Source organism: Notothenia rossii (assembly GCF_949606895.1).
Source record: "Notothenia rossii genome assembly, chromosome: 1".
NCBI lineage: Eukaryota > Metazoa > Chordata > Actinopteri > Perciformes > Nototheniidae > Notothenia > Notothenia rossii.
The window spans coordinates 8739863-8766490 of record NC_136912.1 but is presented as its reverse complement, the minus strand read 5'-3'; the positions used below and the strand labels follow the sequence as shown (position 1 = coordinate 8766490).

Genomic DNA, 26628 nt, shown 5'->3' with positions numbered 1-26628 from the left:
TTTCCTGTAAAATACAGGTCCAGCCCACACATATGCTGCTCCATGGTGCTACAGGCATTGCCCTTACAACTACAATAAGCATGTAAATGTTAATCTACAGCTCCGGCGATCCACTAGCACCAAAGTCTCCACCTGCAGACGCAGCCATCCTCGACAACTACTGTAGCGTCACCTTGGATACGAGTCTAAACAACTCACAGACACACAGGCCAGGGCGCTGACAGGGCGCCCTTTGAGCATCAGATCTGACGACGCTGATTGGCGGAAATTATGTTTCGGCGGCATAGTTTACAGATAGCAACAGTCAGCTTGGCTGCTGCTGCTCTGGCTGAGGGCTCCTTTCTTACCGCCCGGACGAGAGAGGGTAATGATACACGCCAGGCGGGAAACATGTGACGTATCAGTAACTTTAGACATCGTAAAACAATTTTAAACGAGATTTTATTGTAAATTATACATTTGACTGATGATACAAAAATAAAATAATTTTTTTTTTTTACAAATATATTTTTAATGACAATCAAACATGTGGGAAGAGGGGGGGTGGCGCCCCTAGCGCCCCTATGGGCTGGCCGCCACTGGCTCTTAGTGCTTTAGTAACTTGTAACTGAATCTATGTTGTGAGGAATTTGTTTTCACTTCTGCTTTCTTGCTATTATTATGGTTTGCTGATCACTTCCTACATAATGCTTTTACCCATTTCCTCTAGCTGTTTCAAAATAAAGTCTTTCCATTAGAGAAACAGTTGGAGGCTTTTAATGTGAAGCAGCTCGTAGAAATTAATTGTTATGGTCACACAGTAAGAAGAGCAGTGCCATTTTTCAATAGAAATGATTTGAAGAGTTGCATGCTTGACCCTGTCAGAGTTAAATGGTCACGGTTGCCCATGGCTTGTTACAAGTTATCACACTTCTTTCTTTAAAACAATATATGATTTGAATTGATGATTGATGTTTTAAATGTTTTTTCTTTTCATTCTCATTATGTGTGTAGATATGGCTGCTGCAAGCTACCTGCCATCTGAAGATCAGTTTCTCTGCTCCATCTGTCTGGATTTGTTCACTGATCCAGTCACTATACCATGTGGACACAACTTCTGTAAAACCTGCATCACTGAACACTGGGATACAAGTGACAGGTGCCAGTGTCCAATGTGTAAAGAGGCTTTTAATACAAGACCAGATTTGAGGGTCAACACTTTCATCTCTGAGATGGTCGCTCAGTTCAGACAGTCGGCTCAACAGAAAGCCAGCAGCAGCAGCAGCTCAGAGCAACACGTCTTCAAACCAGCAGAGGTTCCCTGTGACGTCTGCACTGAAACCAAACTGAAGGCCCTGAAGTCCTGCCTGGTGTGTCTGACCTCCTACTGTGAGACTCACCTGGAGCCTCACCTGACAGCCTCAAGTCTGAAAAGTCATCAGCTGATCGACCCTGTGGAGAACCTGGAAGACAGGATGTGTCTGAAGCACGATAAACCTCTGGAGCTGTTCTGTAAGACCGACCACACATGTGTCTGTATGCTCTGCCATGTTTCAGACCACAAGATGCATGATGTGGTTCCTCTGAAAGAAGGATATGAAGGGGAGAAGGCAGCGCTGGGAAATAAAGAGGCTAGAAGTGAGGAAATGATTCGGAAGAGACGACTGAAGATTGAGGAGATCAAACACTCAGTCGACCTCAGTAAGAAAGTAGCAGACAGAGAGAAAGCAGAAGGAGTTCAGGTCTTCACTGCTCTGAAGAAGTCTGTTGAGAGAAACCTGAATGAGTTCATCCAAACAATAGAAGGGAAGCAGAACATGAGAATGAAACAGGCTGAAGACTTCATCAAAGAGCTGGAACAGGAAATCTCTCAGCTGAAGAAGAGAGTTGCAAAGGTTGAGCATCTCTCACGGTCTGAAGACCACCTCCACGTTCTCCAGGGTGTCCAGTCCCTAAACCTCCAACACCCATCACCCACCAAGGACTGGACAAAGGTCAGCATCCCTCCATCATCATATGAAGGGACTGTGAAGGGAGCTGTGGTGAGAGCTGTGGTTCAGCTGGAGGAGACACTCAGTAAAGAGATGAAGAAGCTGATTGAAGCTGAGCTGAAGAGGGTCCAGAGGTACGCAGTGGATGTGACTCTTGATCCTGATACTGCAAATCCCACTTTCATCCTGTCTGATGATGGGAAACAAGTGAGGTATGGTGATGTAAAGATAAGGCTCCCAGACAACCCAGAGAGATTCTCTGATGATATCTGTGTTTTAGGAAAGCAGAGTTTCTCTTCAGGCAGATTTTACTTTGAGGTTCAAGTTAAAAGAAAGACTGAATGGTATTTAGGAGTGGCCAGAGAGTCGATCAACAGGAAGGGAGAGATCACACTGAGCTCTCAGTTCGGTTACTGGACTATATGTCTGACAAATGGAAATGAGTACGAAGCCAATGATGCTCATTCTGTCCGTCTCTCTCTGAAGTCAAGGCCAAAGAAGGTGGGGGTGTTTGTGGATTATGAGAAGGGTCTGGTCTCCTTTTTTGACGTAGATGCTGCAGCTCTGATCTACTCCTTCACTGGCTGCTCCTTCACTGAGAAACTCTACCCATTTTTTAGTCCTGGTCTTAAATGTGGCCGTGAAAACACTGCACCTCTGATCATCTCTCCTGTCAGAGTCACCTAATCACTCATCTTATTTCATCTGTTGATTTGTTTTCATTCAAGGAAACGAACATCGATTTTTAGAGTCAAAACTGTATAGTTTCCATCTTATTTTCCAAAAGATACGTTTACTGTGGTGACTGATTAACATATGGTTTAGATTCTGTATACAACACATAAGTGGATTCATTAATCTACTCAACAATCCAATAATTATCTCTTCAACAATTAATCGTAACACATATGGAGAATATCTATGATCGTTGGTAAAGCTAAAGATTTATTGTAACTTTAAAAAAAAAAAAAGGTTGTTTCTAATGACATCAAATTTGTCAAGCTATAGTTAGAATTGATAATAACATTAAATGTTTTATAATAAATTGTTATAAAGCTTCATTTAATAGAAAGGCCTATTAATGCCTCTACTGTGTACTTAATACAATATGTGTAATAGTTATACTGCTAGAAAAACTCAAATGAAGCTAAATAATATGATAAATCCTCATTTGTGTTAAAATGTGTTTGGTTAATAACTGTTAACTTGTATATTTACATTCCAGGTTTTATAATTGATTACTGGTAAAATGGCTTATGAATCAAAGACATCTGTAATGTGATTGTGAGTTAAGAAAACAGTCAAATAAACTAGATGTTTGGTCTGAGAAAGCAGAGACTCGAGCACTAAACACTGAACAGGAAGGCCTGGTTTACACATCATCTGTATTTCATGACACATTTCCTGTGGCTAATTCATAATTAAAAAAATATAAGTTGATGTATTTTTGTGTAAAAGTTTGTAGGAAGAAATGTTTGTTTCCACTATCAGTGATTGGATATTGTACGGCTGTCGAGCAGAACACAGTGGGGCTGATATCAGTGAGATAGCATTCACTTTGATGAGTACAAATAAGTAACTAACTACAGAGTTTAGCATTATACGAGTATGTATGGCAACAACTCATATAAGGAAACATTTAAATTTATTGAATGATACTCTTTAAGGGTATAACAATTAGACCTACCATTTACTTCCTGTAGTTTTGCCATATCTTTATAAAACTAGTTTCCTCCTTTGTGATATAAAACGCTGAATCAACATGATGTCCTACATTTGTTTGCATTGTGTCAACACTCATGTGTGTTTGGTAGGGGGGGTAGAAACAACTGGGTGAAATGTGATGAGGGTCACATGACTAACGTGATTGGCAAAAAGCCAGAATATACCTCTTCCCAGGTTCTCAGTTTTAACTCATCATGCATACACAAAACCCTCCTTTTCTTATACTTTGCAAAAATGCCTTTTCAAATGATTTCCCTCCCAGCACATTTTTATAATCACTGAACTCAACAAGAACTCAATGTGAAACGGATTAAATATGTTGTCTTTCATCCAAGATAACAATCTTCACAAGCACAATTTTAAATAAAAAATACAAATATACTAATTTCAAGGTCACTGGTCTTTGTTGTTCGTCTGAGTAATGTGTTCAGTGTTATTTCAGATGACAGGAAACAAGTCTTAAAAACACAATAGGAAAACTTGTTGGGTCTCCGTATGTCAAGGATCAAAAACAAATCTATAAATCAGGCAAGATTTTAAAAAACATGGCAAATAGCCTTTTATTTTATTTTATATTTCAGTGGTTCAAATCTCAGTATACAGTATATATATTTTAAGGTAAGCAGGATTACATGTTAGCTGATTTTAGATTCTAAACAACAATAACTGCTGTTTTATGTGTTGTTCGAAGTTATGCATGAAACATCTCCTAACATTTTCATAAGGCCTTTCAAGCCAGATTTTAAAAAAGTCAGTAAAAGGTATTGCAAAAATAGTACTCTGCTATTTAATGCAAACTTAACAGGATAATACCTTATAGTCCTCAGCACTGAGTTCATTGTGTTTTTGTTGCTGTTGTTGTACTACACTATAATGACACACTTCCACCACTTCCTGGTGTTATGGCACAGAGTGTCCACTGGATGGAGCACAACACAAAGGAAAGATAAATGGAGTCACTGTACTGTAAACCAAACACTGATGAGGAGACACAGTTTGTGTTACACATGTACAGGATAACCTCTCATCATGACCAAGGACAAATGGGTTTTTTCAATGGTGGTCGATGTAATAGTTCAACTATGACCATGCTACCTGCATATGTATATGTCTTTGTCAAGAGATTTTAGTTGGTGGCAAAAAATAAGCCTGATGTTACAAGAGTTTACATTTTTCTAACAACCCTAAAAATGCTTAAAGGCATCCATCAATGATCCTAATTAACCAGGAAGATTTTTTGGGCTAAGGGTAGCAAGTGATATGAAGTATTCTTACACTTCTGCTTCTCATAGAGTGCCTACAGAGCTCAGTGATTTGCTTTAACAAAATTAACTCATCTATAGGTACAGTAACATCTTCAACTCTAAAGTTTGTGAATCAAAATCCCTCTAAAAAGAGCTTCAGTAACAGGTAGTAGTTGAAAGGAATAAGACACATTGGTTTCTCTCAAAAGGAACCTAAAACTAACTGAGTTCATCAGGTTGGTAACACTTTATATTAAGGTGCACAAATTCACCGTCAATTAGCTGTTAATTAACATGCATATTGCAGTATATTGGCGCTTTAGTAGTCATTATAAAACACTTGTTAATTCCTTATTCTACATGACCGTAATCTACAAGTAATAGGTCATTAGTTGAGAGTTTTTCCTCAATAGAGTGCCACAGTGACGCGTCCTAAAACCCAGAAGTACGTTTCTTCCGGTTCCCTCGAAAAAAACCCAATGAAATTTCTCCATAGGATTTTGGAAAATAGCTCGAAATAAGGTCTGTGGTTGAAACACTTTTAAGAGACGGATCACGTTTTGTTCAGTCGGATCATCTCCACATGTCTACCCTACTTTTATAATTTTCTAATCATAAATCTATTGATCATAATTAAATCTATCGATTAGATTTATGATTCGAAAATTATAAAAAAGGTTAGTAAGTGCCTTTTTAACTTTTTTTATAGTTTCACTCCGTTTGAATGTCAGATAAGTCAATAAAGGAGCATGGCTGCTCATTCCCTGGCTCTCAAAAGAGTTTGGCTGGCTGTTTAATCTATGTTCACACTGAGACAGTAAAACACATAGGGAGAACAGTACAGCTATTGTGTAAGTACATACACGCAGGTCACACAGTATGATCACAAATACATAAACTGTTAAAAATCAGTTTTTGTTAAAAAGTACAGGCTGCATATGTGTTCTCAGCCTTGGAGAAACTTGACATGTTTTGGGATGTGTCTGAACCTCTCTTTAGTTGTTCATTAATAAAACAGATATTTCAACGTGAGCCTACTTTGTTCATGTACTGTTGAGGTTAATTTCAGTAGTTGTGTGCTATCATGTATTTACAAAGTGTGAAAAGGAGGCAACTTTAGAATAGGGAACCTGTTCAGGTCAATTAGAGTCAAATTACTAGCTTATTGGTTATGAACAAGACTTGACTTTAAAATAGGGAACATATCCTTAGATAGAAATACCTAATTTTGAGTTATTTGGACTTAATTAACACTTATAGTACCATGTCTTGTTACATAAGAACAGATCATATTTGTTAAGTTTTATTATGGGAGAATTACTATTCTTGTGGTACAACTGCCTTATTAGGCCCATATTGAGCAGAGCATATTAAGACCAAACCTCATGTACAACAACTTCCTTACTTGCAATAAGTAAGCACTAATTAGAGGGTTATTGAGGAAATCTCTCAACTAATGGCCTATTACTTGTAGAATATGGTCATGTAGAATAAGGCATTAATATTTGTTTTATAATGACTAATAAAGAGCCAATATACTGCTAATATGCATGTTAATTAACAACTAGTTGATGGTGAAATTGTGTACCTTAATATAAAGTGTTACCCAACATAATATTTTGATTCTCCTCTGTTTGAATAAATAATATACTATAGCCTATGAATTTTGATTAATGCAGCCATCCGACAACTTTCCTCTGTGGAAACTCAGCCTCTGGGCAGGGCATTAACTTTGGCATCAGTTCACTGACATTTAACAACTGGTTTGTTTGGAGATGTCTGAACGATAAAGGAAGTTTTAGGCCTGTGTAGACTGCAAACAGTATTACAACATGTTTTTCGTCCTACTTTCAATAAGCACACATTGCATTGGTCATGTATCATTAGCGATTATCAGACTTAGAGTTTGTATTCTAAACTCATCTAGTTGGCAAAGCTTTTTGTTAATTGGTCCAGATGTGGGGACATCAAATGATCAGACTATCAAAGGTCCTTGCAACACGTAGACCTGTAACAATACAAGTCGACTAAACTGGTCTGTGATTTGAATCGGTAAACAGTTTCCTTGTTTGTTTGTTTTTTAAATGACCAGTACACACAATTGGAATCAGAAATTCACATATTAAAAACGTCAAATTTAAACTGGAACAGTATCCCCTTTTGCTTTTAAGCCAGGGAAAATGTGCACGTCACTTTAACCCTAGTGTTGTGTTCGGGTCTCCCGTGACCCGTTTCAAGTTCAAATTATATAATAACTACGCACTAGTTTTTTTTATCGGAACAAGGCTTCATGATATCCTCCACAACAGCCATATAAACACTACAAAACGGATTTTTACAATTTTAGCTAAGTTTGAAGGTCTCAAAAAAAAAAGTGTATAATTTGGTGTTCGGGTCTGGGAAGACCCAGCAGCATTGTTTTGAGTGACTCGGGGTCAAATTTGGCCCAATCAAGATTCATCTTTGACTTTAGACACCCCACCCCCTTCATCCACTGTAACAATAATTGTCAGTCTATTAAGTCTATTATAGTCAGATAACATTATTATCCACTGTCTTCACTATAAGGAATATAATGAGCGAATATAATCAAACGTCTTACTTAAATATGTGGTGTGATGTGTTTTGGGGCCATAAAATAAAATTACAACTGGATTGTACAGTTGTGAATGCACAATAAGTTAGTTATGATGTAGCTAAAACAATATTTTCTTAGCTTAATGAGGGAATTTAACATGTTGTTATGTTTCCTAACAACCTCATCAATCGAGACCCAATATCTCACGAGGAAAAAGTGAGAACAGGATAACATGATTGCTTTAATTCAGGCAACAAAATGCCATAATGATCCATAAGGGATGCTGCCTGAGAGAAAACACTCCTCTTCCTTGTTATCATGACAACTAATGTTACATATTCAATGTCTAAAAGGCCTTTAGTTTATTTTATTGTATATAGATTTCTGTTTTAGAGTAGATACATATTGTACTTGTTGTATGGATGTGGATTATGTCATCCCTGACATTTAACTGACATGTGTGTCCAATAAATGTAACTGAACTCTTCTGATTAAAGTAAAACCTGATCATAATAAAGATAAGAAACAGCTTGACACACCTGTGAAGCAGAGCCTTTGCTCCCTAACTATCAGAGAAAACCTGGTATTTCTCAATACCCATGCAGATCAGAGGGAGGGAAGCACCAGCTGCAGTGAGAGGAGGAGCTACAGTGGAAAGAGGAGAGCTTACACGTCACACTCAGGAAACGAAAGTTATGTTATTTAGAGAGGCAGCCACACTGCAGTCGAGACTAGTCTCTGTTTCTGTCTAAAGAAAATACAAACTGAGTTCATCAGATCTTTCTCAACAACACAGCAGAGTCTCTGTCAAACACTGGTGAGTACATCTGATTATATTTACCCTTAAACAAGCAGGATTAACACAAAACTTCAGCTCTACTCAGACGAAATCTCCACCCAACTCTAACAACATGACCATATATAGAGTCCACTTTAAACAGCTTAAACAGTCTCTTTGTATCAGCTTTTAGTACTTTGTAAAATGTCCCTCTGTGGGACTAATAAAGGTATTCTGATTCTGATTTAGTAACTTGTAACTTGTGTTGTAGTACTCGAGACTTGTGTTGCAGTATAAGTTGAGTCATGACAACTGGCGACATTCATGTTGCTATGGTCTATACCAGCTGCTACACTCAAACGGTCTTGCAGTGAAGGGGTGTGTGTGTGTGTGTGTGTGTGTGTGTGTGTGTGTGTGTGTGTGTGTGTGTGTGTGTGTGTGTGTGTGTGTGTGTGTGTGTGTGTGTGTGGGGGTTCCTGGTTGGTTGTTTTGTTCTTTGTTGCTTAGACCTATATACCGTAACATTTATATTATGATGTTTTATATTATGTTCTTACTATGTTACTGTTTTTATATGAAAAGGATAACTTTTTGAATAAATATGATGAAGTTGAATTTATATATTTTATCTTTTTATGATGATGTGGATCTTTCAGATCAAATTGACTATGGTATCTTACACATGGTATTGTAAGTGTATCATGTAGTGTTGGATTCACAGTAGTCAGGTTCCGGTCTTGATTCGGTCTCGCCCTCTTAAAGTCTTGGTCTTGTCTTGGTCTTGCTACTCTTCGGTCTTGGTAATGTATTGGTAATGTCTTGGTCTCGGATAAGGTTGTCTCGACTACAACACTACTTGTAACTGAATCTCTGTGGTGAGGAGTTTTGATTCACTTCTGCTCTCCTGCTCTTATTTATTGGGAATGCTGACACAGCATTCCAACTATCTGTTATGCTACGCACAAAATTCTTTATTATTCCGCCAGGTTATTTTGCGCTTCTTCTTCTCCCACATCGCAGAAACTCCGTTCGAACATCAAAACGTTCAGCTCGGTCGGGAATCGATGGCTATTGCTTTTATCATTCATAAGTTTCATAGTTCCAGAGAGACATCCCATCATTCATTACATTTTTAACATGGAAGTCAATGGAGAAACTCTTCAGACTTCAACAATCTTCATGCAACTTCAACTGCTCCTTCTTCAACTGCTAACTGCTCCTTCATACTTTCACTCATAAACCTCATTCCAACTTTAAAATGTTACACATCTTTCTGACATTATTCGTGTAACACAACTTTTAAATCTGATTCTTACTTTTAGATATATTAAACATTGTTCAAACCTTGGTACAGAGGCCTTCTTCAGATTTTAGAGTGCGTGATGTCACAGTTAGAGTGGAGGAAAGATTTAATTGTGCCTTCATATTTTCTTTTAAACTGCCATAATTCCCAAACCCTACATTCCTGAGACATAATTGTTTATGACAAACGTAGGAAAACATCTCGTAGCTTGAAATATATAAAAAAATTAAGCAAAAAAATTAAACAAAATGCCTCTTGAGTGCATGAAGTGACAAAAACATTCAACATGTCTCCATTAAACCCCATTGTAAGTTCAGCCTCATCTTTCCCCACCACAGCAGCCGCACACCTTTTAGTTAATCTACTAAAAAGGCCACATTATTAACCTGAAAGTACACAAAAAGCAAACTTCAGATGCTCAAGTTCCTTGACATGCTTCACGCTTTGAAATTTCACAGATATCTGTTACGGTTCTTCAAAAAGCGTTCACATGTAAGAGGTTTATCTGTCATTCAGAACAATGAAAATGCTCTCCTCTCACTGATCACCATACATGGAAACCTTCGATCTCTTGACACGTCGTTAGCTCAAATATAAACACCTGTGTCATGGAACATGATGATGTCATAACTCCAACTGACATGCTCAGAGCAGCAGACTTCAGATAATGGTTAATGGTCCTGCCCTCAACAGCTCTACGTCAATTATGGGGTGTCATCATATGCCGTTTCCATGGAAACGCATCCCTCGCCATAAAACACGATGTTGCTGTAACTCCAATGGACACGGTCCAATCGTCCCCTAAACTTTGCTTGTATATCACCGGTCCATGCCTCAACAGCTTTACGCCAAATCTGGGATCTCACCATAGGCTGTTTCCATGGAAACGCATCCCTCGCCAAAAAACACGATGTCGCTGTAGCTCCAATGGACACGGTCCGGTCGTCCCACAATCTTCATCTGTATATCACCTCTCCATACCTCAACAGCTCTACGTCAATTATGGGGTTTCATCATATGCCGTTTCCATGTCTTTTATGGCGTATCCCTCGCCATAAAAGACGATGTTGCAATAACTCCTATGAAAATGTTCAAACTTCACATGTGTGCTAACAGTCCAGCCGTGAAGACATTTACGGGACAGTTTTGAGATTTCTTCAAATGCCGTTGCCATGGCAACACAATGCTCGCCATGAAACATGGTTTTCTCATAACTTCAGTGAAAATGCTCCAAACGGCCCAAAACTTCACAGGTTTGGTAACGATGCAGCCATCTACTCATCTAAGCGTATTATGGGATGTCATCAAATGCTGTTGGCATGGCGACGGATCATTCGCCATCAAGTTAGTTCAAAAGTTTGCAGTTCAAATACTCTACTGCTTTTCCGAGGCTTTTTACTTTCTTTTCTTCTCTCATCACACATTCAAGCCCCCAATGTTCATGTATCATTTCAATCTAAATTCTTCACTTTCTTCTTACACATTACATTTCAGCTTAGCAGTTTAGCGTCAGCTTTTCAGCATAAAGCATTCCCACTAAAAATGTCTTCAGGAATTGCATTCTCTAGTTACATTTGGCTGATCACTTCTGACTAGGGCTTTTCATTTTTTTAATGCGTTAACGCAAAAAAAAATTAACGCCACTAATTATATTAACGCGATTAACGCATGTGTATTTTTTGTCCTCGGTCGCCCCGTAGTTTCAGAGCGCATCGAGTTTAAAATACCATCTACAAGCTGATGCTGACAGCCCCGCTCCTGCCGCCCGCTGCTAGCTAGCTGCGCTAACGGATATAAGGAGCTGTTTCAATGAAAACAGAGGAGCGACATTTCGCCGACAACTGCGCCGAGCACTTGACTTTATGCAGGTAGCCAGACAGTGGGACATTATACAAAAGTCAGCACACTTAACATAGGTAACATTAAGCTGTCTGTGGCTCTTTTCTGCTGTAACGATGCACATTTCCCCTCTGTGGGACTAATAAAAGGTGTTCTGATTCTGATTCACACTCAGCACTAGTGATGTGTCGGCTCCAAGAGCCGGCTCTTTTAAGTGAACGACGGGAGCCGGTTCGCGCCCGCGAACGAGCCGGTTCTTCTTCTTTTTTGCGGAGGGATCTAGATCGGCATGAAGTCACATTATGCAATGTGCAATGTGCACATTATCCCGCTTATTACATGGCCACATTCTCAACAAAGTAACGGCATGACTCCCAATATTAATTGAAATGCTTTTATGGATTTAGAAGATGATTTTATTGATTGCTAAAGAAAAATAGTCCGTTGTTACTGTTTGAACTAACGTAGCAACGGCAGGAACTGCTTCAATAGTATTTTTGAGGAGCTTTTTGATTACAGATTTGAAAACATCGTTGCTTGCTTTAAAAGTAGCACAATTCATTATGTCAAACCTTGGAAAGTATCTAGATATCCCTGCCATAATGCCAAAGTAAATATCAACTGAATATGTGTCGCCGTTTGATGTCTATGTCTGGACCGCTGCGTAAAAAGGAGGGTTTCTGCTCCGTTGCTTCTCTTACTTCAAAGAATAAAGCACGGAGGAGGGAGATCTCTTTTTCTCCCCCTCTTCTGAGAGCCCAGCAGCTGATCTCAGAGCACGCTCCCCTCTCCTGCAGGGGAGCGTGGTCAGCTGCAGCTCACAGAATCGGCCTTTTCTTTAAAAATAATTTTAAAATGTCGATACAGTAGCCCTTTTAAAAATAGTTTTTATAGGTGTTGCTATCTGTTTTGTGTAGCGTGGTTCTACAAGCAAGTCAGTGCATTCATGGGGTGGTATCAGAGAGTTATAAGAGTCTGTAAATGCAATGAAAACATTTGGCCACAGCAAATCATTTACGTATTTATGTAATTTTTACTTTTGAATACTTCAGTATAAAGGATAAATTGATTAATTTAAGTGATATATGTGTACACATAGGCCTATACACATCAAAACAGGGCTACATTTGATTTAATTATAAAAGGTATAATATGTGGCACACTGAAGAGCCGTTTGGGAGCCGAAAGAGCCGGCTCTTCTTGGTGAGCCGAGCCAAATGATCCGGCTCACCAAGAAGAGCCGGAATTCCCATCACTACTCAGCACGGATAGTGCGCGCAACATGATTGCAGCGTCCAGGCACTTCCTGTTCGAGCATATGCCTTGAGTTGCACATAGCTCCAACGGTCCATCACACACACAAGACACAAAGTAAGAGCAGTGTTATTTTTCAATAGAAAAAAACGAGAACCTATATTTTCATTGCTGTAAGCCAGAGTTGCATGCTTGACCCTGTCAGAGTTAAATGGTCACGGTTGCTCATGGTTTGTTACAAGTTATCACACTTCTTTCTTTAAAACAATATATGATATGAATTGTTTTCTTTCTCATTATGTGTGTAGATATGGCTGCTGCAAGCTACCTGCCATCTGAAGATCAGTTTTTCTGCACCATCTGTCTGGATTTGTTCACTGATCCAGTCACTATACCATGTGGGCACAACTTCTGTAAAGACTGCATCGAAGAACACTGGGATACAAGTTACTGGTGCCAGTGTCCCATGTGTAATAACAAATTCTACACAAGACCTGAGCTGCACGTTAACCCTTTAATCTCTGAGATGGTAGCTCAGTTCAGACAGTCGGCTCAACAGAAAGCCAGCAGCAGCAGCAGCAGCAGCTCAGTGCAACAAGTCTTCAAACCAGCAGAAGTTCCCTGTGACGTCTGCACTGAAACCAAACTGAAGGCCCTGAAGTCCTGCCTGGTGTGTCGGACCTCCTACTGTGAGACTCACCTGGAGCCTCATCTGACAGCTTCAAGCCTGAAAAGACATCAGCTGATCGACCCTGTGGAGAACCTGGAAGACAGGATGTGTCCGAAGCACGATAAACCTCTGGAGCTGTTCTGTAAGACCGACCAGACATGTGTCTGTATGCTCTGCCATGTTTCAGACCACAAGATGCATGATGTGGTTCCTCTCAAAGAAGGATATGAAAGAAAGAAGGCAGAGTTGGGGAAGAAAGAGGCTGAAACTCAGCAGATGATCTGGAAGAGACAACTGAAGATTGAGGAGATCAAACACTCAGTGGACCTCAGTCAGAAAGAAGCAGACAGAGAGATAGCAGAAGGTGTTCAGGTCTTCACTGCTCTGAAGAAGTCTGTTGAGAGAGGCCAGGCCAATCTCATCAACACGATCAAAACGAAGAAGAAAACAACTGAAAAAAAGGCTGAAGCTTTAATCAAAGAGTTGGAACAGGAAATCTCTGAGCTGAAGAAGAGAAGTTCTGAGGTGGAGCAGGTCACACACTCTGAAGACCACCTGCATTTTCTACAAAGTGTCAAGTCCCTAAACATTAAACACCGACCACCCTCCAAGGACTTGACGAAATTCCGTTTGACCCCAGCGGTATATGAGGGGACGGTGGTAAAGGCTGTGGCTAAGGTGGAGGAGACACTCGGTAAAGAGATGAAGAAGCTGCTTGAAGCTAAAGTGAAGAGGATCCAGAGGTACGCAGTGGATGTGACTCTTGATCCTGATACAGCATATCCTAAACTCATCCTGTCTGATGATGGAAAACAAGTCCGCGATGGTGATGTTGAAAAGAATCTCCCAGACAACCCAGAGAGATTTTCTGATTGTAATTGTGTTTTAGGAAAGCAGAGTTTCTCTTCAGGCAGATTTTACTTTGAGGTTCAAGTTAAAAGAAAGACCGACTGGGATTTAGGAGTGGTCAGAGAGTCGATCAACAGGAAGGGATATATCACACTGAGCCCAGAAAATGGTTACTGGACTATATGTTTGAGCAATGTACATGAGTACAAAGCTCAAGGTGCTCCGTCAGTCCGTCTTTTTCTGAAGTCTCGGCCTAAGAAGGTGGGGGTGTTTGTGGATTATGAGGAGGGTCTGGTCTCCTTTTATGACGTAGATGCTGCAGCTCTTATCTACTCCTTCACTGGCTGCTCCTTCACTGAGAAACTCTACCCATACTTCTATCCTGGTAATAAATATGGCCGTAATAACGCTGCACCTCTGATCATCTCTCCCGTCAGAGTCACCTAATCACTTATCTAATTTAATGTGTTGATTTGTTTTCATTCAAGGGAACGAACATCAATATTTAGAGTATTTTCTACAAAATAAGTTTAATGTGGTGAATGATTTACATATGGTTTAGATTCTGTATACAACACATAAGTGGATGCATTAATCTACTCAACAATCAAATTATGATCTCTTCAACACTTTATCGTAACACATGTGGAGAATATCTATGAACGTTGGATAAAGCTATAGATTTATTTTAACTTTTTAAAAAAAGGTTGTTTCTAATGACACCAAATTTGTCAAGCTAGTTAGAATTGATAATGACATTACATATTTCATATTTAATTGTGTTATAAAGCTTGATTAAAGAGAAAGGCTTCTACTGTACTACATTTAATATGTGTAATAGTTAAACTGCTAGAAAACTAAAATGAAGCTAAATAATATGATAAATCCTCATTTGTGTTTACAATGGTTTGGTTAATAACTGTTATCTTGTATATTTACATGCCAGGTTTTATAATTGATTACTGGTAAAATGGCTTATGAATCAAAGACATCTGTAAATATGTGACAGTAAAATAAACTAGATGTTTGGTCTGAGAAAGCAGAGACTCGAGCACTAAACACTGAGCAGGAAGGCCTGGTTTACACATCATCTGTATTTCATGACACATTTCCTGTGGCTAATTCACATAAACAAAAATACAAGTTGATGGCTTTTTTTGGGAAGAGATTGTAGGATGAAATGTGTGTTTCCACTATCAGTGATTGGATATTGTGCGGCTGTAGAGCAGAAAACAGTGGGGCTGATATCAGAGAGATAGCATTCACTTTTACGAGTCACAAAGACAAAAACTACTCTTTACAATGAAGTAACTAACTACAGAGTTTAGCATTATACAAGTATTAATGCCAACAACTAATATAAGGAAAAATTAGGTTTGATTTAATTACATTTTTTAAGGATATAACAGTTAGACCTACCATTTGCTTCCTGTAGTTTTGCCATATTTGTATTAAACTAGTTTCCCCCTTTGTGATATAAAATGCTGAATCAAAATGATGTCCTACATTTGTTTGCATTGTGCCAACACTTATGTGTGTTTGTTGTGTGTACTGGATGATATGTGATGAGGGTCACATGACTAACGGGGGTTGGCAAAAAGCCAGAATACACCTCTTCCCAGGTTGTCAGTTTTAACTCATCATGCATACACGAAACCCTCCTTTTCTTATACTTTGCAAAAATGCCTTTTCCAATGATTTCCCTCCCAGCACATTTGTATATTCGTTGAACTCAACAAGAACTCAATGTGAATCGGGTTAAATATGTTGTCTTTCATCCAAGATAATAATCTTGACATCTACAATTTTAAATAAAAACATATATACTAATTTCAAGGTCACTGGTCTTTGTTGTTTGTGTGAGTAATCTGTTCAGTGTTATTTCAGATGACAGGAAACAAGTCTTAAAAACACAAAAAGAAAAAGGTTTCCGTATGCCAAGGATCAAAACCAATCTATACATTTGGCAAGATTTTAGAAAACATGGTATATAGCCTTTTATTTTTATTTTTATTTCAGTGCTTACAAGCTCAGTATATGTATATTTTAAGGTAAGCAGGATTACATTTTATCTAATTTTAGAATCTAAACAACAATAACTGCTGTTTTGTGTGTTGCTCAAAGTAATGCGTGAAATCTCCTCACATTTGTATGAGGCCTTTTGAGCCAGATTTAAAAATAGTCAAGAAATGGTGTTGCAAAAATAGTACTGTGGTATTTAATGCAAGTTTAACAGGATAGGGGAGAGTGGGGTACTGTAAATTGAGCCATTTTTTTAGTTATGCTGTCCTAAGCAAGGAGAAATGACACATAGTAAAAATGAAAACACACACCTATAATTCAGGATGTCTCCTATGGCAATGATAATAATTAATATTTGATCAAGGGCAGTGAAAATATTACTTCTTTAAAAAAAAAAGTTTTGTGGCTCAACTTGCCCCAGTGTAGGGGTAAGTTGATCCAGGTTAGGGGGTAAATTGAACCACGGTTCAAACTTGGGCATACCTGTTCAAACCTGGGCATACCTACAACAAATCTTAAAGGTAACTATAAACTATAAATAAAAAACCAAATACAAGCTTAGTTTTTCAAATATTTTTAATATAAATTTCGATTGAATTGATTTTTTTTTAATTTGTTAAAAGGAAAAGTAATCATACAAATGGTGATACCATTTCATACATCTTACCAATCAAACACAGGGTAAATTCAACTTTAAATGTAGCCTACAATGAGCTCTTATTATCAACTTGGCCTACTTTCATTCATTTCTCCATTGAAAAACTGGCTCAACTTACCCCAAGGCCCATGGTTCACTTTACCCCATAGCCACCATTTTAGAAAAAATAGCCTAGCATTAAAATTCAGAGTCATCTTTAGCTTAATGATTCACATGGTTTAATACGCTGCCAACACATCAACATATACAATATATGCAGTGGCGGCTGGTGGAAAATATTTTTGGTGGGGCTGTTGATATAGTGAGTAAAACATTTTTTTTGGGGAGAAATGACCCCTTAAATTGGAACTTCTGGTGATGTAATGTAGGGTGACCATATTTTGATTTCCAAAAAAGAGGACATGCTGCCCCCAGCCTCGAGATACTTAATGATACACAACATTTACTCAAAGATGCCTTATTGTTTTAAAGTATGCCTCCTCTGTATGGATATACAATTATTATTTATATTATTTTACTGTATATAACACAATAATATCTCTCTATAACCAAAGACACACCAAACCAAGGTTACTCAACAATCAACATGCTTTATTGTACCAAAAATCATCTCTGACAAATCTCAAAAGCACAAGAATAACTTAAACATCAATCTGTAACAAAATAATAGCTCTCTTTTCAAGTCTTACTGGACAAAAATAAATAACAAAATATATGAAATAGTAGAAAATAGAAAATCCAGCTTTAACAAATAATCTCTTTGTATCTTGTCAATGTAAACAATAAAACAGTAACCTCCCAAAGATACTAATGTAATTATTTGAAAAGTGCACTATGCAGTTTTGGATTTCACATTTGCATAATTTCCATTAGTGAACATAACCTAACATAACATTTGATTACCTAAATCAAACCAAACACATTTTGAGGCACCATGAACCAAATATAAGCCTACTTTAAATTTTTGTAAACACAATTCCAGGCCCTGTCATTGTAAACAACCACAGTGAAACGACAACTTTTCACATATTTCTAGCTTCAAACTGTTTTCTAGGGTCCCAATTTAAAATTAAAAGTTTAAAGTTTCTCTCCCACAGCTACATAGCTTTCTCTCTCTGCATAGCTGCATACTTCAATCTTCTTCATCCTACTTTTCTTCTTCATCCTCCTTGTCTGCCCATCGATATTTAGCTGTGGAGCTGATCTTTCCCAGCAGGTTTCGGTTGCTCAACAAATAAGCATGAAAGTCTTTGCAAGACATGTCTTTCAAATTGTATTGCACAAATAGAATCCCCTTCAGTGACTCAGCAGACAGCTGGTTCCTCTCCTTGGTCCACTGGCTCTGCGTCAGTGAGAAAACCCTCTCAACATTTGCATTGTGAGAGGAAAGTGCAAAGACAAACTGTGCAATCTTCAGTAGTTCTGAGTAACATGCAATGCTTTTGGCCTCCTCAAAATATTTGGTCCACTTCTGGTGCACCTGCAGGCCACTGAACTCCTCATCACGGTTGCACCTTTCTGTGAATCTCTTCAGATTGGTGACCTGGTCAAAACACTTGACATCACCAATTACCACCCCCTTCTCTACTAGGAACTTGATGCAGGCCTCCACATCATTCCACTCTGGTGGCTCACTCAGATCCATCCACGTGAATGTGGAGAACTCTTCCATGGGAGTCATCCACTTCTCCAGATACTCCAGACATGTACTGTACAGGCCTTGCACATCAGCACAGAACTGGTCATATTCCTTACCAAGTCCATCACTACGCTTTTGTGCCAGTAGTCCCTTAACTTTAAGGGACATGCAGTTGTTGCTCTTGCGTTCAAGAAGAATGGTGTGGATGCTGTTCATTGTTTTCTTTACCTCCATAGTGGAGTTCTTCTCCTTTTCCATGTCTTGAATGTGGGTGTGGAACGCAGACATGAGTGAGTGCATGTGCCAGAGGTAGATCTCACTGAATTCATTTACAAAAAACTTCTTGATCACTGTGGGTGGTTTTTGCTGAGACAGAAAGAATGTCTTTAAGGCTGGAAACATCTGTATCATCCTCTCAATGCCTGGGAACAATGACAGCCACCTTGTCTTGCTGTGAGAAAGCATCCTTCTGTATTCAATGTCAACAAAATCACAGTACTCCTTCAGCCTCTCAGTGCGCACAGTGTAAATGTGGAAGAACTGGTAGATTTTGAACATGATATTCTCAAGGTCAATATCTATTGTGTCTGCCCCATGATGAACACAATTATTCAATATGTGTGCTGGGCAACCCACACCGATCAGTGTTCTTCTGCAGCAACCTCTTCAAATTTGCAAACACATTCTTTCCCCCTTCATCACGTCGGATTCCTCCAAAGTTTGTGTTGCAATTGTCGCCAGTAAATGCAATGCATTTTTCAGACAAATTGTTTTTTGCCAATGTTTCAATTAGATATTGTGCAATGGTTTCTGCTGTCTCATTTGGTGTGTCTTTAAACTCGATTAATTTTGTTTGCATGCCACCCCTCTTCCAGTCAAAGTACTGGATTATGATTGGGAATATTTTCACTGCTCCGTGGTTACTCCCGTCTGTAGAAACACCACAGTACTGGATTTCTTTGAGTGCTTCATGTGCGACATCAATCGAGTGGGGCGCTATAACACCATTGACAATGGCTTTGGTTTTAGTGCGCGCACTACTGAATTTTTTAGCAGTGTCAGAGTCTGGAAATGCTTTTTTTAGCAAGGCACTTGTGCAATCCATAGATCTGTAGCTGTTGTGATGTTTCACAGTGTGAAATGCAAACGCACCCTCCGCTGCATTTACAGCATCCTCTGTTTTGCCTGGTCTAACAAAGAAGTCTGTCAACTTTGCCGACAAACTCTCACCTTGCACAGCTTTTCCTATTTTCCTATTTTTTCCATGTGCGCTTTAAGATCGCCTGCACCTTTATTGGACACACACACGTATGTGCAAGCTTTGCACACGGTGCACTCCGCCTCCCATTTGTTCCGACCGGGCCGGTACATTTGGAATTTCTTCTGCAATTCATCTGTAAAAGTACATTTGCGCTTTGGCATTGTGAATGTGAGCGGCGATCCGCTCTGTCCCCTTCCTCTGTTTGTGTGTCAGCGTAGTTGTAGAGCCGCCCACAAAGCTTCAGACTCAGGGATTACGTCACACACGCAACAGAGTACCGTAGTATTCTGTGCAATTCGCCAGTCAATTTAAGTACATGCAAACGATCCGCGAAACCCGGACATTTTCATGAATTTATAAACCCCCCCCCGGACGACCCGGACAGGGCGTGAAAAGAGGACATGTCCGGGCAAAAGAGGACGTTTGGTCACCCTACTGTAGGGTCTATCGTTTTGAGGCGATGAATCCACCTCCCCTCCGCTGCCCGTCTCTGTGCCGTGGTCCAGCTCCCGCTGCTCTCCAAGCCCAAAGACTGGAGGTTCTCTGGGCTATGGAGTTTAAAATGAAGGTAGAGAACACTCGTACCGTAACCGCTATTTATTCTATATAAGTGTTGTTTTATCCTGAGGCTGATCTCATGCCGCGTCTCCCCCACATTGAGCTTGTGGCAGGCTCTGTACCTGACGGCATAAACCGCATTCTTGGTTGGAGGTTGCGGTAAAATGTGCGTATTTAGAGTCTGAAAAAAACAAAAACGTGTATTTAGAGTATGAAAAAAACAGAAAAAAGTGCATATTTAGAGAGTGGGGAAAAAAACAAAAAAGTGCATATTTAGAGAGTCGGAAAAAAGCGCGTCTGAAAAAAAAAAATCGGCGTATTTAGAGAGTCTGAAAAAACCCAAAAAGTGCGTATTTAGAGTCGAAAAAACTTAAAGCGCCTATTTAGAGAGTCTGAAAAAGATTTTTAAAAAGCGGGTATTTCGAGTCTGAAAAAAACTCAAAAAAGTACGTATTTAGAGTCTGAAAAAACCAAGATGTGCGTAAAGAGTCAAAAAAAAAAAAAAAGTGCGAATTTAGACAGTCAGAAAAAAACCGCGTATTTAGAGAGTCGGGAGACATTTTTTTTTGCGTATTTAGAGTCTAAAAATAAATTAAAAAAAGAGCGTATTTAGAGAGTTGAAAAAAAAAAAAAAGCGCGTATTTAGAGAGCCTGAAAAAAAAAAGTGTGAATTTACAGAGTCGAAAAAAAGAAAACAAAAGCGCGTATTTAGAGTCGGAAAAAAAACTAAAAAGCATATATTTATAGTCGAAAAAAACAAGAAAAGTGCTTATTTAGAGAGTCTGAAAAAAGAAAGTGCATATTTAGTTGAAAAAAACCGCGAATTTAGAGAGTTGAAAAAAAAAAAAAAAAAAAAGCGTACTTAGAGTAAAAAAAAAGAAAGTGCATATTTAGAGAGTTAAAAAAAAAGAAAAAAAGTTCGTATTTGGAGTCTGCACGGACACTAATGCCTACTGTACCTCCGGGGTATATACTGTGTCCTCCTTCCTTTCTCTAGCTCTTGTCTACTCGGACTGCAAGCCAGCAACATGTCCTTTTCTGCTCCGCAATAAAGTTCCCTTTTGCACCTTCGATGCACCGTCTCCGACTACTATCTCTCGGCACTACAATATGGCATTTGCCATTGCACATATTTAATTTAAATGTCTGTTAACACTAGAACCGCCAACAGCGTCAGCACCTACATAGATATCATTTTCAAATCATTTCATTTGTTCCTCTTCATAATTTCCCTATAAACTAAGTAGGACGATTTAAAACTCTTAATTGGGTTAATTTTGAAATTGCTTCAGTTTATCATCATAACAGATCAAAAAGTTCAGATTCATTTTTACAATAAATCAAGGAATGATGCACTTCTACAAACAAAAACAACATAATGAAAACATTTAAACAAACTACTAAAAGTAGATGAACTACATTATTCAAAAGTTTACAGTAACTTCTGATAATAACACAGGGGAAATAAACGAGGCATCTCTTTTCCTCTCTCTCTCTGCCTCTCCTGACAGCCCGTCAGTATCGGGGTTAGTCAAAATGAATCCCTTGGCGGTTCTAGTGTTCATTTACCCCGTTTTGTCTTCTCTTTGCAATGCTTAATCGATTTGAAACCAAGTCTAACGTAGCTTAAACTTAACGTTAGCTTTCTAGCTTACACAACACATTCACTTACCTTTCTCCGTGGGGTTTTTTGTAGTGACGAATGAAGTTGGATGTTGTGGTGGTCCTGTCACTGATCTTTATGCTGCAGACCCTGAATACCGCTGTTTTCTTCTTATTAGCGTCATCGACAAAATAATCCTTGAATCCAAACTTTGACTATTTTTTTAGTAACGCTAGCCGCTGCCATGTTAACTGACACTCCTGCCTTCTAGTGGGTTGCCAGGTTTACGCGCATGGCGCTATAATCACCCAATCACGTTTCGAAAAACTAAACGTAATATTTCACTACAAAAACAAACGCAAATATTTTATTTAAAAAAGTCAAGTCCCCACCTCTGGTATTAAGAGAGTTGAAAAAAAAAGAAAAGTGCGTATTTAGAGTCTGAAAAAACTACAAAGATAAATACGCATTTATAGTCTGAAAAAAAACTTTAAAAAGTGTGTATTTAGAGAGATTTTGATCCAATCCGCAATTTTTCTGATATATTTGCTGGTATTTCTCCAATAATCAATTGTTTGTTAACATTTTGAGAAATGACGTCACAATTACCAAGGGTCCAACTTCACAATATTTGTTTTGTCCAAACCTCATAATTACTAATACACTTTTTACAATTATCAAAAAGGCACGATCATGCTTTTTGGGATTTTCCTTTCCTGTGTTCTATAGGTTTTAGTGCATGTAAATGGTCTGCAAAGGCTAAAATCCCCATGTGATCCCTCCAGATTAGCTATTGTTCCAACACATGATAGGTTAAGGGGCGGGACATCTCTAAGTGGTTGACCAATCCCAACAGAGCCGGCCAGCTAACCAATCAGAGCAGACTGGGCTCTGGTTTCAGACAAAGGGTGAAAAGAGGTGCTGCAGCACAGGCAGTATGAGAACAATAAAGAGCTTTTTGAACATTAAAGCATGGAGATATGTCACAGTAGTAGAGGAACAAATATAATCCTGGAACATTTATGAATGAGAATGTAAGCCCAAAGCATCTGTAACAACTTTCAAACAGTTTATTTCTCATTTTTCCATGTATGAAGTTTCAGTGATGCAGCAAAGATGAAAACAGGAGTGAAACTCTAAGACTGAATCCATGTGGCCTCCATCACACACATCCCTTTAAACCCCAGCAGACATTTCAGCACCGACTCAAATCAAACAAGCAGGAAACCAACCGTTAATAAGAAAATCAAAAGTGAAGAAACAAAAACATCCCTAAAACAGATCGAGTGGCAGGCGACTAAAAAACATTTAAGATTACAGTTTTTTCCATGTTTAAACCTTTATTGGCAACATCAACGTGCTTGAAATGTTCATGTTTTTATTCATCACCATTATTTATATGTAAACACAACACGGTCTCACTGAATTTCATGAAATGAGCCAAAACTCTGAAATGCAAAATGAATAAACTACAATACAAACGTTAAAGGTTACTTATCCTCACCATGAAATACACTATCTGATAATAACACAACCCTGACACCATGTCCACACGCTTAAAATATGAAACTATTACAGCTAAATAAACAGTTTTTTTAAGTAGCTATTTCTCATGATCTCTATCTAGTTGAACATGCACCAAAAACTGTAGTTTCTTATTGTATAACTTTATAAAAATTCAAATATGCAAGTGGTCAAACCAGTAATACACATACTAGCATGCACAGAGTAGATTATTTGCATTCGCAAGACATTTCACTCATTTCATTAAATGTTGAGACCAGCTTTGAAAAAAGACCTTTAATAAAGCTTTTAAAGAGCTTTTAATAAAATCTGATCTACATGCAAAGAGCAACGGGCAGAAGAAGAAGATAAAGAAGAGGAGATCACACGTCATGCAAACACATCACAAGTCTCTCGTTTCAGGTAGAAAAGGCTTGCTGAGCGTCGGTAAATCAGCAGTGTACTGAATACTGAGTACAGCAGGTTTTTCTAGCCCTTTAACGGCCATTTTTGTTGTTTCCCTCCTCAGCTTTGCTTCTCCCCCCAAGAGAAAGTCGGAGGATAAAGACGTGAAGGTCCGAAAACAGACGAGCTGCAAAAGCACAGATTCAGCTCACTACCGCAGAACATTTCTGTGTTTCTCAAAATCATTTACAGCCTCGTGTCTGAGCTTGTTTTTCACTAAATCTTACAGTAAAAACAAAGAGAATGGACTTTTTTTTGTACAGTTTTCCCAACCTGCAGTAGCCCTGCTTGTTGCTCAACGGTCATCGGCTTTACAGTTCCTAATTTTCATAAAGCAAGAGATGTTTGAATTTCTACTCATTTTTTTCAAATGTGCAGAAAATGTAAAACCGTTGAGGAGTTTCTATTGGCTGAATTCAAGCTGCGACAACTGATTTTATTCCACTAAGCTGAGAGTGTTGAATCTACAGATGTGTGTGTGTGTGTGAAGTAATATTACTTTCAACATCAACGGTAGGCGCTGTTAAAAAAAAATGCAGACTCGTCCCTGACAGTATTCATGCATGTCGTAATTACAGGTTTCCAACTTGTACTTAATATTCAACATGTTATTACAACTCGGTGCTTAATTACACAAAAAGTGCCTAAAAAAAGCAAAACAAAAATGGACGCTCATGTTAGCCAAAGTCTGAAAACATGTAGTGACCAATCTCCCTCTGTCCTCCTGACAAAATGACTGTAAAATGAAGCTGTTTTTTAAGTGTAAATGATGCAATACTCCAGTAAGATAAATGCATTCAATAATACAATTACATCTCTAAAATAAAAGACACAGATTATTTTTTGTTGTTGTATATATATATATATACACATATATATGTATATATACCTGTAATTCAACTGCATGTCATAAATTGTTGTTGGCACTTCATGCTGTGTTTGTGTTGTTCTGAAATCAAGTAACGTCACCGCTAAATACACTCATCCACTAAAGTTAGCTCTCTTTAAGATAGACTTCCTTTGATTCTCCAAGAAAAAAAAAAAACAATGACACCAAAATAAATATAAAAAACCCACATACCTTGAAAAAACCAGTAAAACATACAGAACACATACACACTCAAAGACACACACACGCACGCACACACACTCACACTCCAGCTTTCCTCCACCAAACTGAAACCGCCGCTCTGCGTTAAAAAGCCGTCCGTCAGCTTTTTTTTGAAGTGCGGCGAGTCAGAGAGAGTTCCTGTTCGATAATACTTGGTGAGAGTTTGGCTTCAGAAGGCTCGGGGGAGGGAGGGGGGACGGGGGTAAGGGAGGGAGGGAGGGAGGGGAGGATTTTTCACAAAGAAAATACTTTCATTGAGCGTATTGTTGGACGACGTCTTCAAGCAGATCTTCAGTAAATGGAGGAAGAAAAAGAACAAAGTTGTCAGACGTCCACCACCATCTTTTTGTGAATGTCTAATCCACCAACGACCTGCGGGAGACAAAGGGGGGGGGGGCGTCACTTTTCAGTTTGTTTACATTACTTTTAACACATGAACGTTTTTCTGTAAATGACCAACAGGGAGCAGTGTTTCCCCTATAAACAAATAGTGGCGGTGCAGCGCCGCTGCTGAAATAGGAGCGCCGCTGCTAGGGGGCGCCAGCCAGGTACCCAACATTTTTTTTGAATGTTATTAGAATCTGGTGCTGCGCTAACGGATATAAGAAGTAGATGTTTCTACAACCAGGGTGGAGGAGAGCTCTCCTGTCAGACTGAGAGGCTCACTGAGGTTAAGGACTCTCTGAGTATTTAGATAGTTAATTTTAGTCTAAGTTATCTCAGTGGGTCTCAAACGTTTTGACCACAAATTATGTAAACACATATTTCCAAGGCACTCCTTTCTAATTATTAGGATGAAAAAAAACAGGTTTGAAATCATTCCAATGTATACTATAGGACAATTAACCAAAAATATCGTTTAAAGTTGGAGATACAAAAATATGCATAAATAAATAAATAAATGTTAACTAGGTAAAATAAGATATGAATGAACAACAAAAATAAAATAAGCTACATTTATTTGTTATTGGCTATGGTAGGTTATTGGTTATGTTCACATACTTATTTGATTATTAAAATGTAAACCGATTCTTTTTCCTATGGGTGTTTTGCCCCCTAGATCAGGTCTCGACTAATTGTGTGCTCAAAGTGCACCAGATTGAAGCATTTTACTGTAAAATGTTCAAAAAATCTTCCCGGGGGGGCATACCCCCGGACCCCCCTAGAGGATGTGAAGTCCACCCCCCAATTCAAACATGTTCATACAATACTGAATACATTTGAAGCCATTTTGACGTGTATTACCTATGTCAATAAGTTTCTGTTTTTGCAGAGTATTTGTCTTTTGTAGAGATTTTTCATTTATTCTTTACACATAAAATGTCGCCTAAAATCTCACCGAGGGCAGCAAATTGTCTAGAACCGGCCCTGGTACTAGGCCTCAAGAGCCTTTCTTGTGCTGACACATAGAAACAAATTGGCGGGGCGCACAAAAAAATGCCACGCGGTCCGCGCTCACATTATGCTGGGCCCACGTGCCTTAGCACCACTGCTATGACTCCATCCTAGGGGAAACAGTGGGGAGTGTAACAAAACTTGTTTAAAGAGTCCCTACTTTGCTTTTGGGGGGTTTCCCTCTCATGTAGTGTGTTATAAAG

The 26628-nt window shown here is 38.7% G+C and overlaps 2 protein-coding genes across 2 annotated transcripts in view; one reads left to right on the top strand and one right to left on the bottom strand.

Moving 5' to 3' along the window:
* Positions 1-980: 980 nt before the first annotated feature.
* On the top strand, positions 981-16046 carry LOC307045458 (uncharacterized protein). Its single transcript, XM_079691137.1, has 2 exons — positions 981-2648; positions 12978-16046. The coding sequence occupies exons 1-2, from the start codon at positions 984-986 to the stop codon at positions 14655-14657; spliced, it is 3345 nt and encodes a 1114-aa protein (XP_079547263.1). The 5' UTR covers positions 981-983; the 3' UTR covers positions 14658-16046.
* Positions 16047-23003: 6957 nt separating this feature from the next.
* The window catches only part of ppp3r1b (protein phosphatase 3 (formerly 2B), regulatory s1ubunit B, alpha isoform, b), a 36710-nt gene continuing 33085 nt past the window's right edge, over positions 23004-26628 (bottom strand). The window contains exon 6 of the mRNA XM_079663547.1: positions 23004-25402. Coding sequence (XP_079519673.1) covers positions 25355-25402 — 48 coding nt within the window. The 3' untranslated portion in view covers positions 23004-25354. The remainder of the gene's footprint in view (positions 25403-26628) is intronic.

What these genes read in the sequence shown, in the direction of transcription:
- LOC307045458 (XM_079691137.1), top strand. Translation starts at nt 984, where the DNA reads ATGTGTGTAGATATGGCTGCTGCAAGCTACCTGCCATCTGAAGATCAG. An exon ending in TGATCATCTCTCCTGTCAGA is followed by an intron (nt 2,649 to 12,977) that starts GTCACCTAATCA and finishes ATATGAATTGTT; the next exon opens with TTCTTTCTCATTATGTGTGT.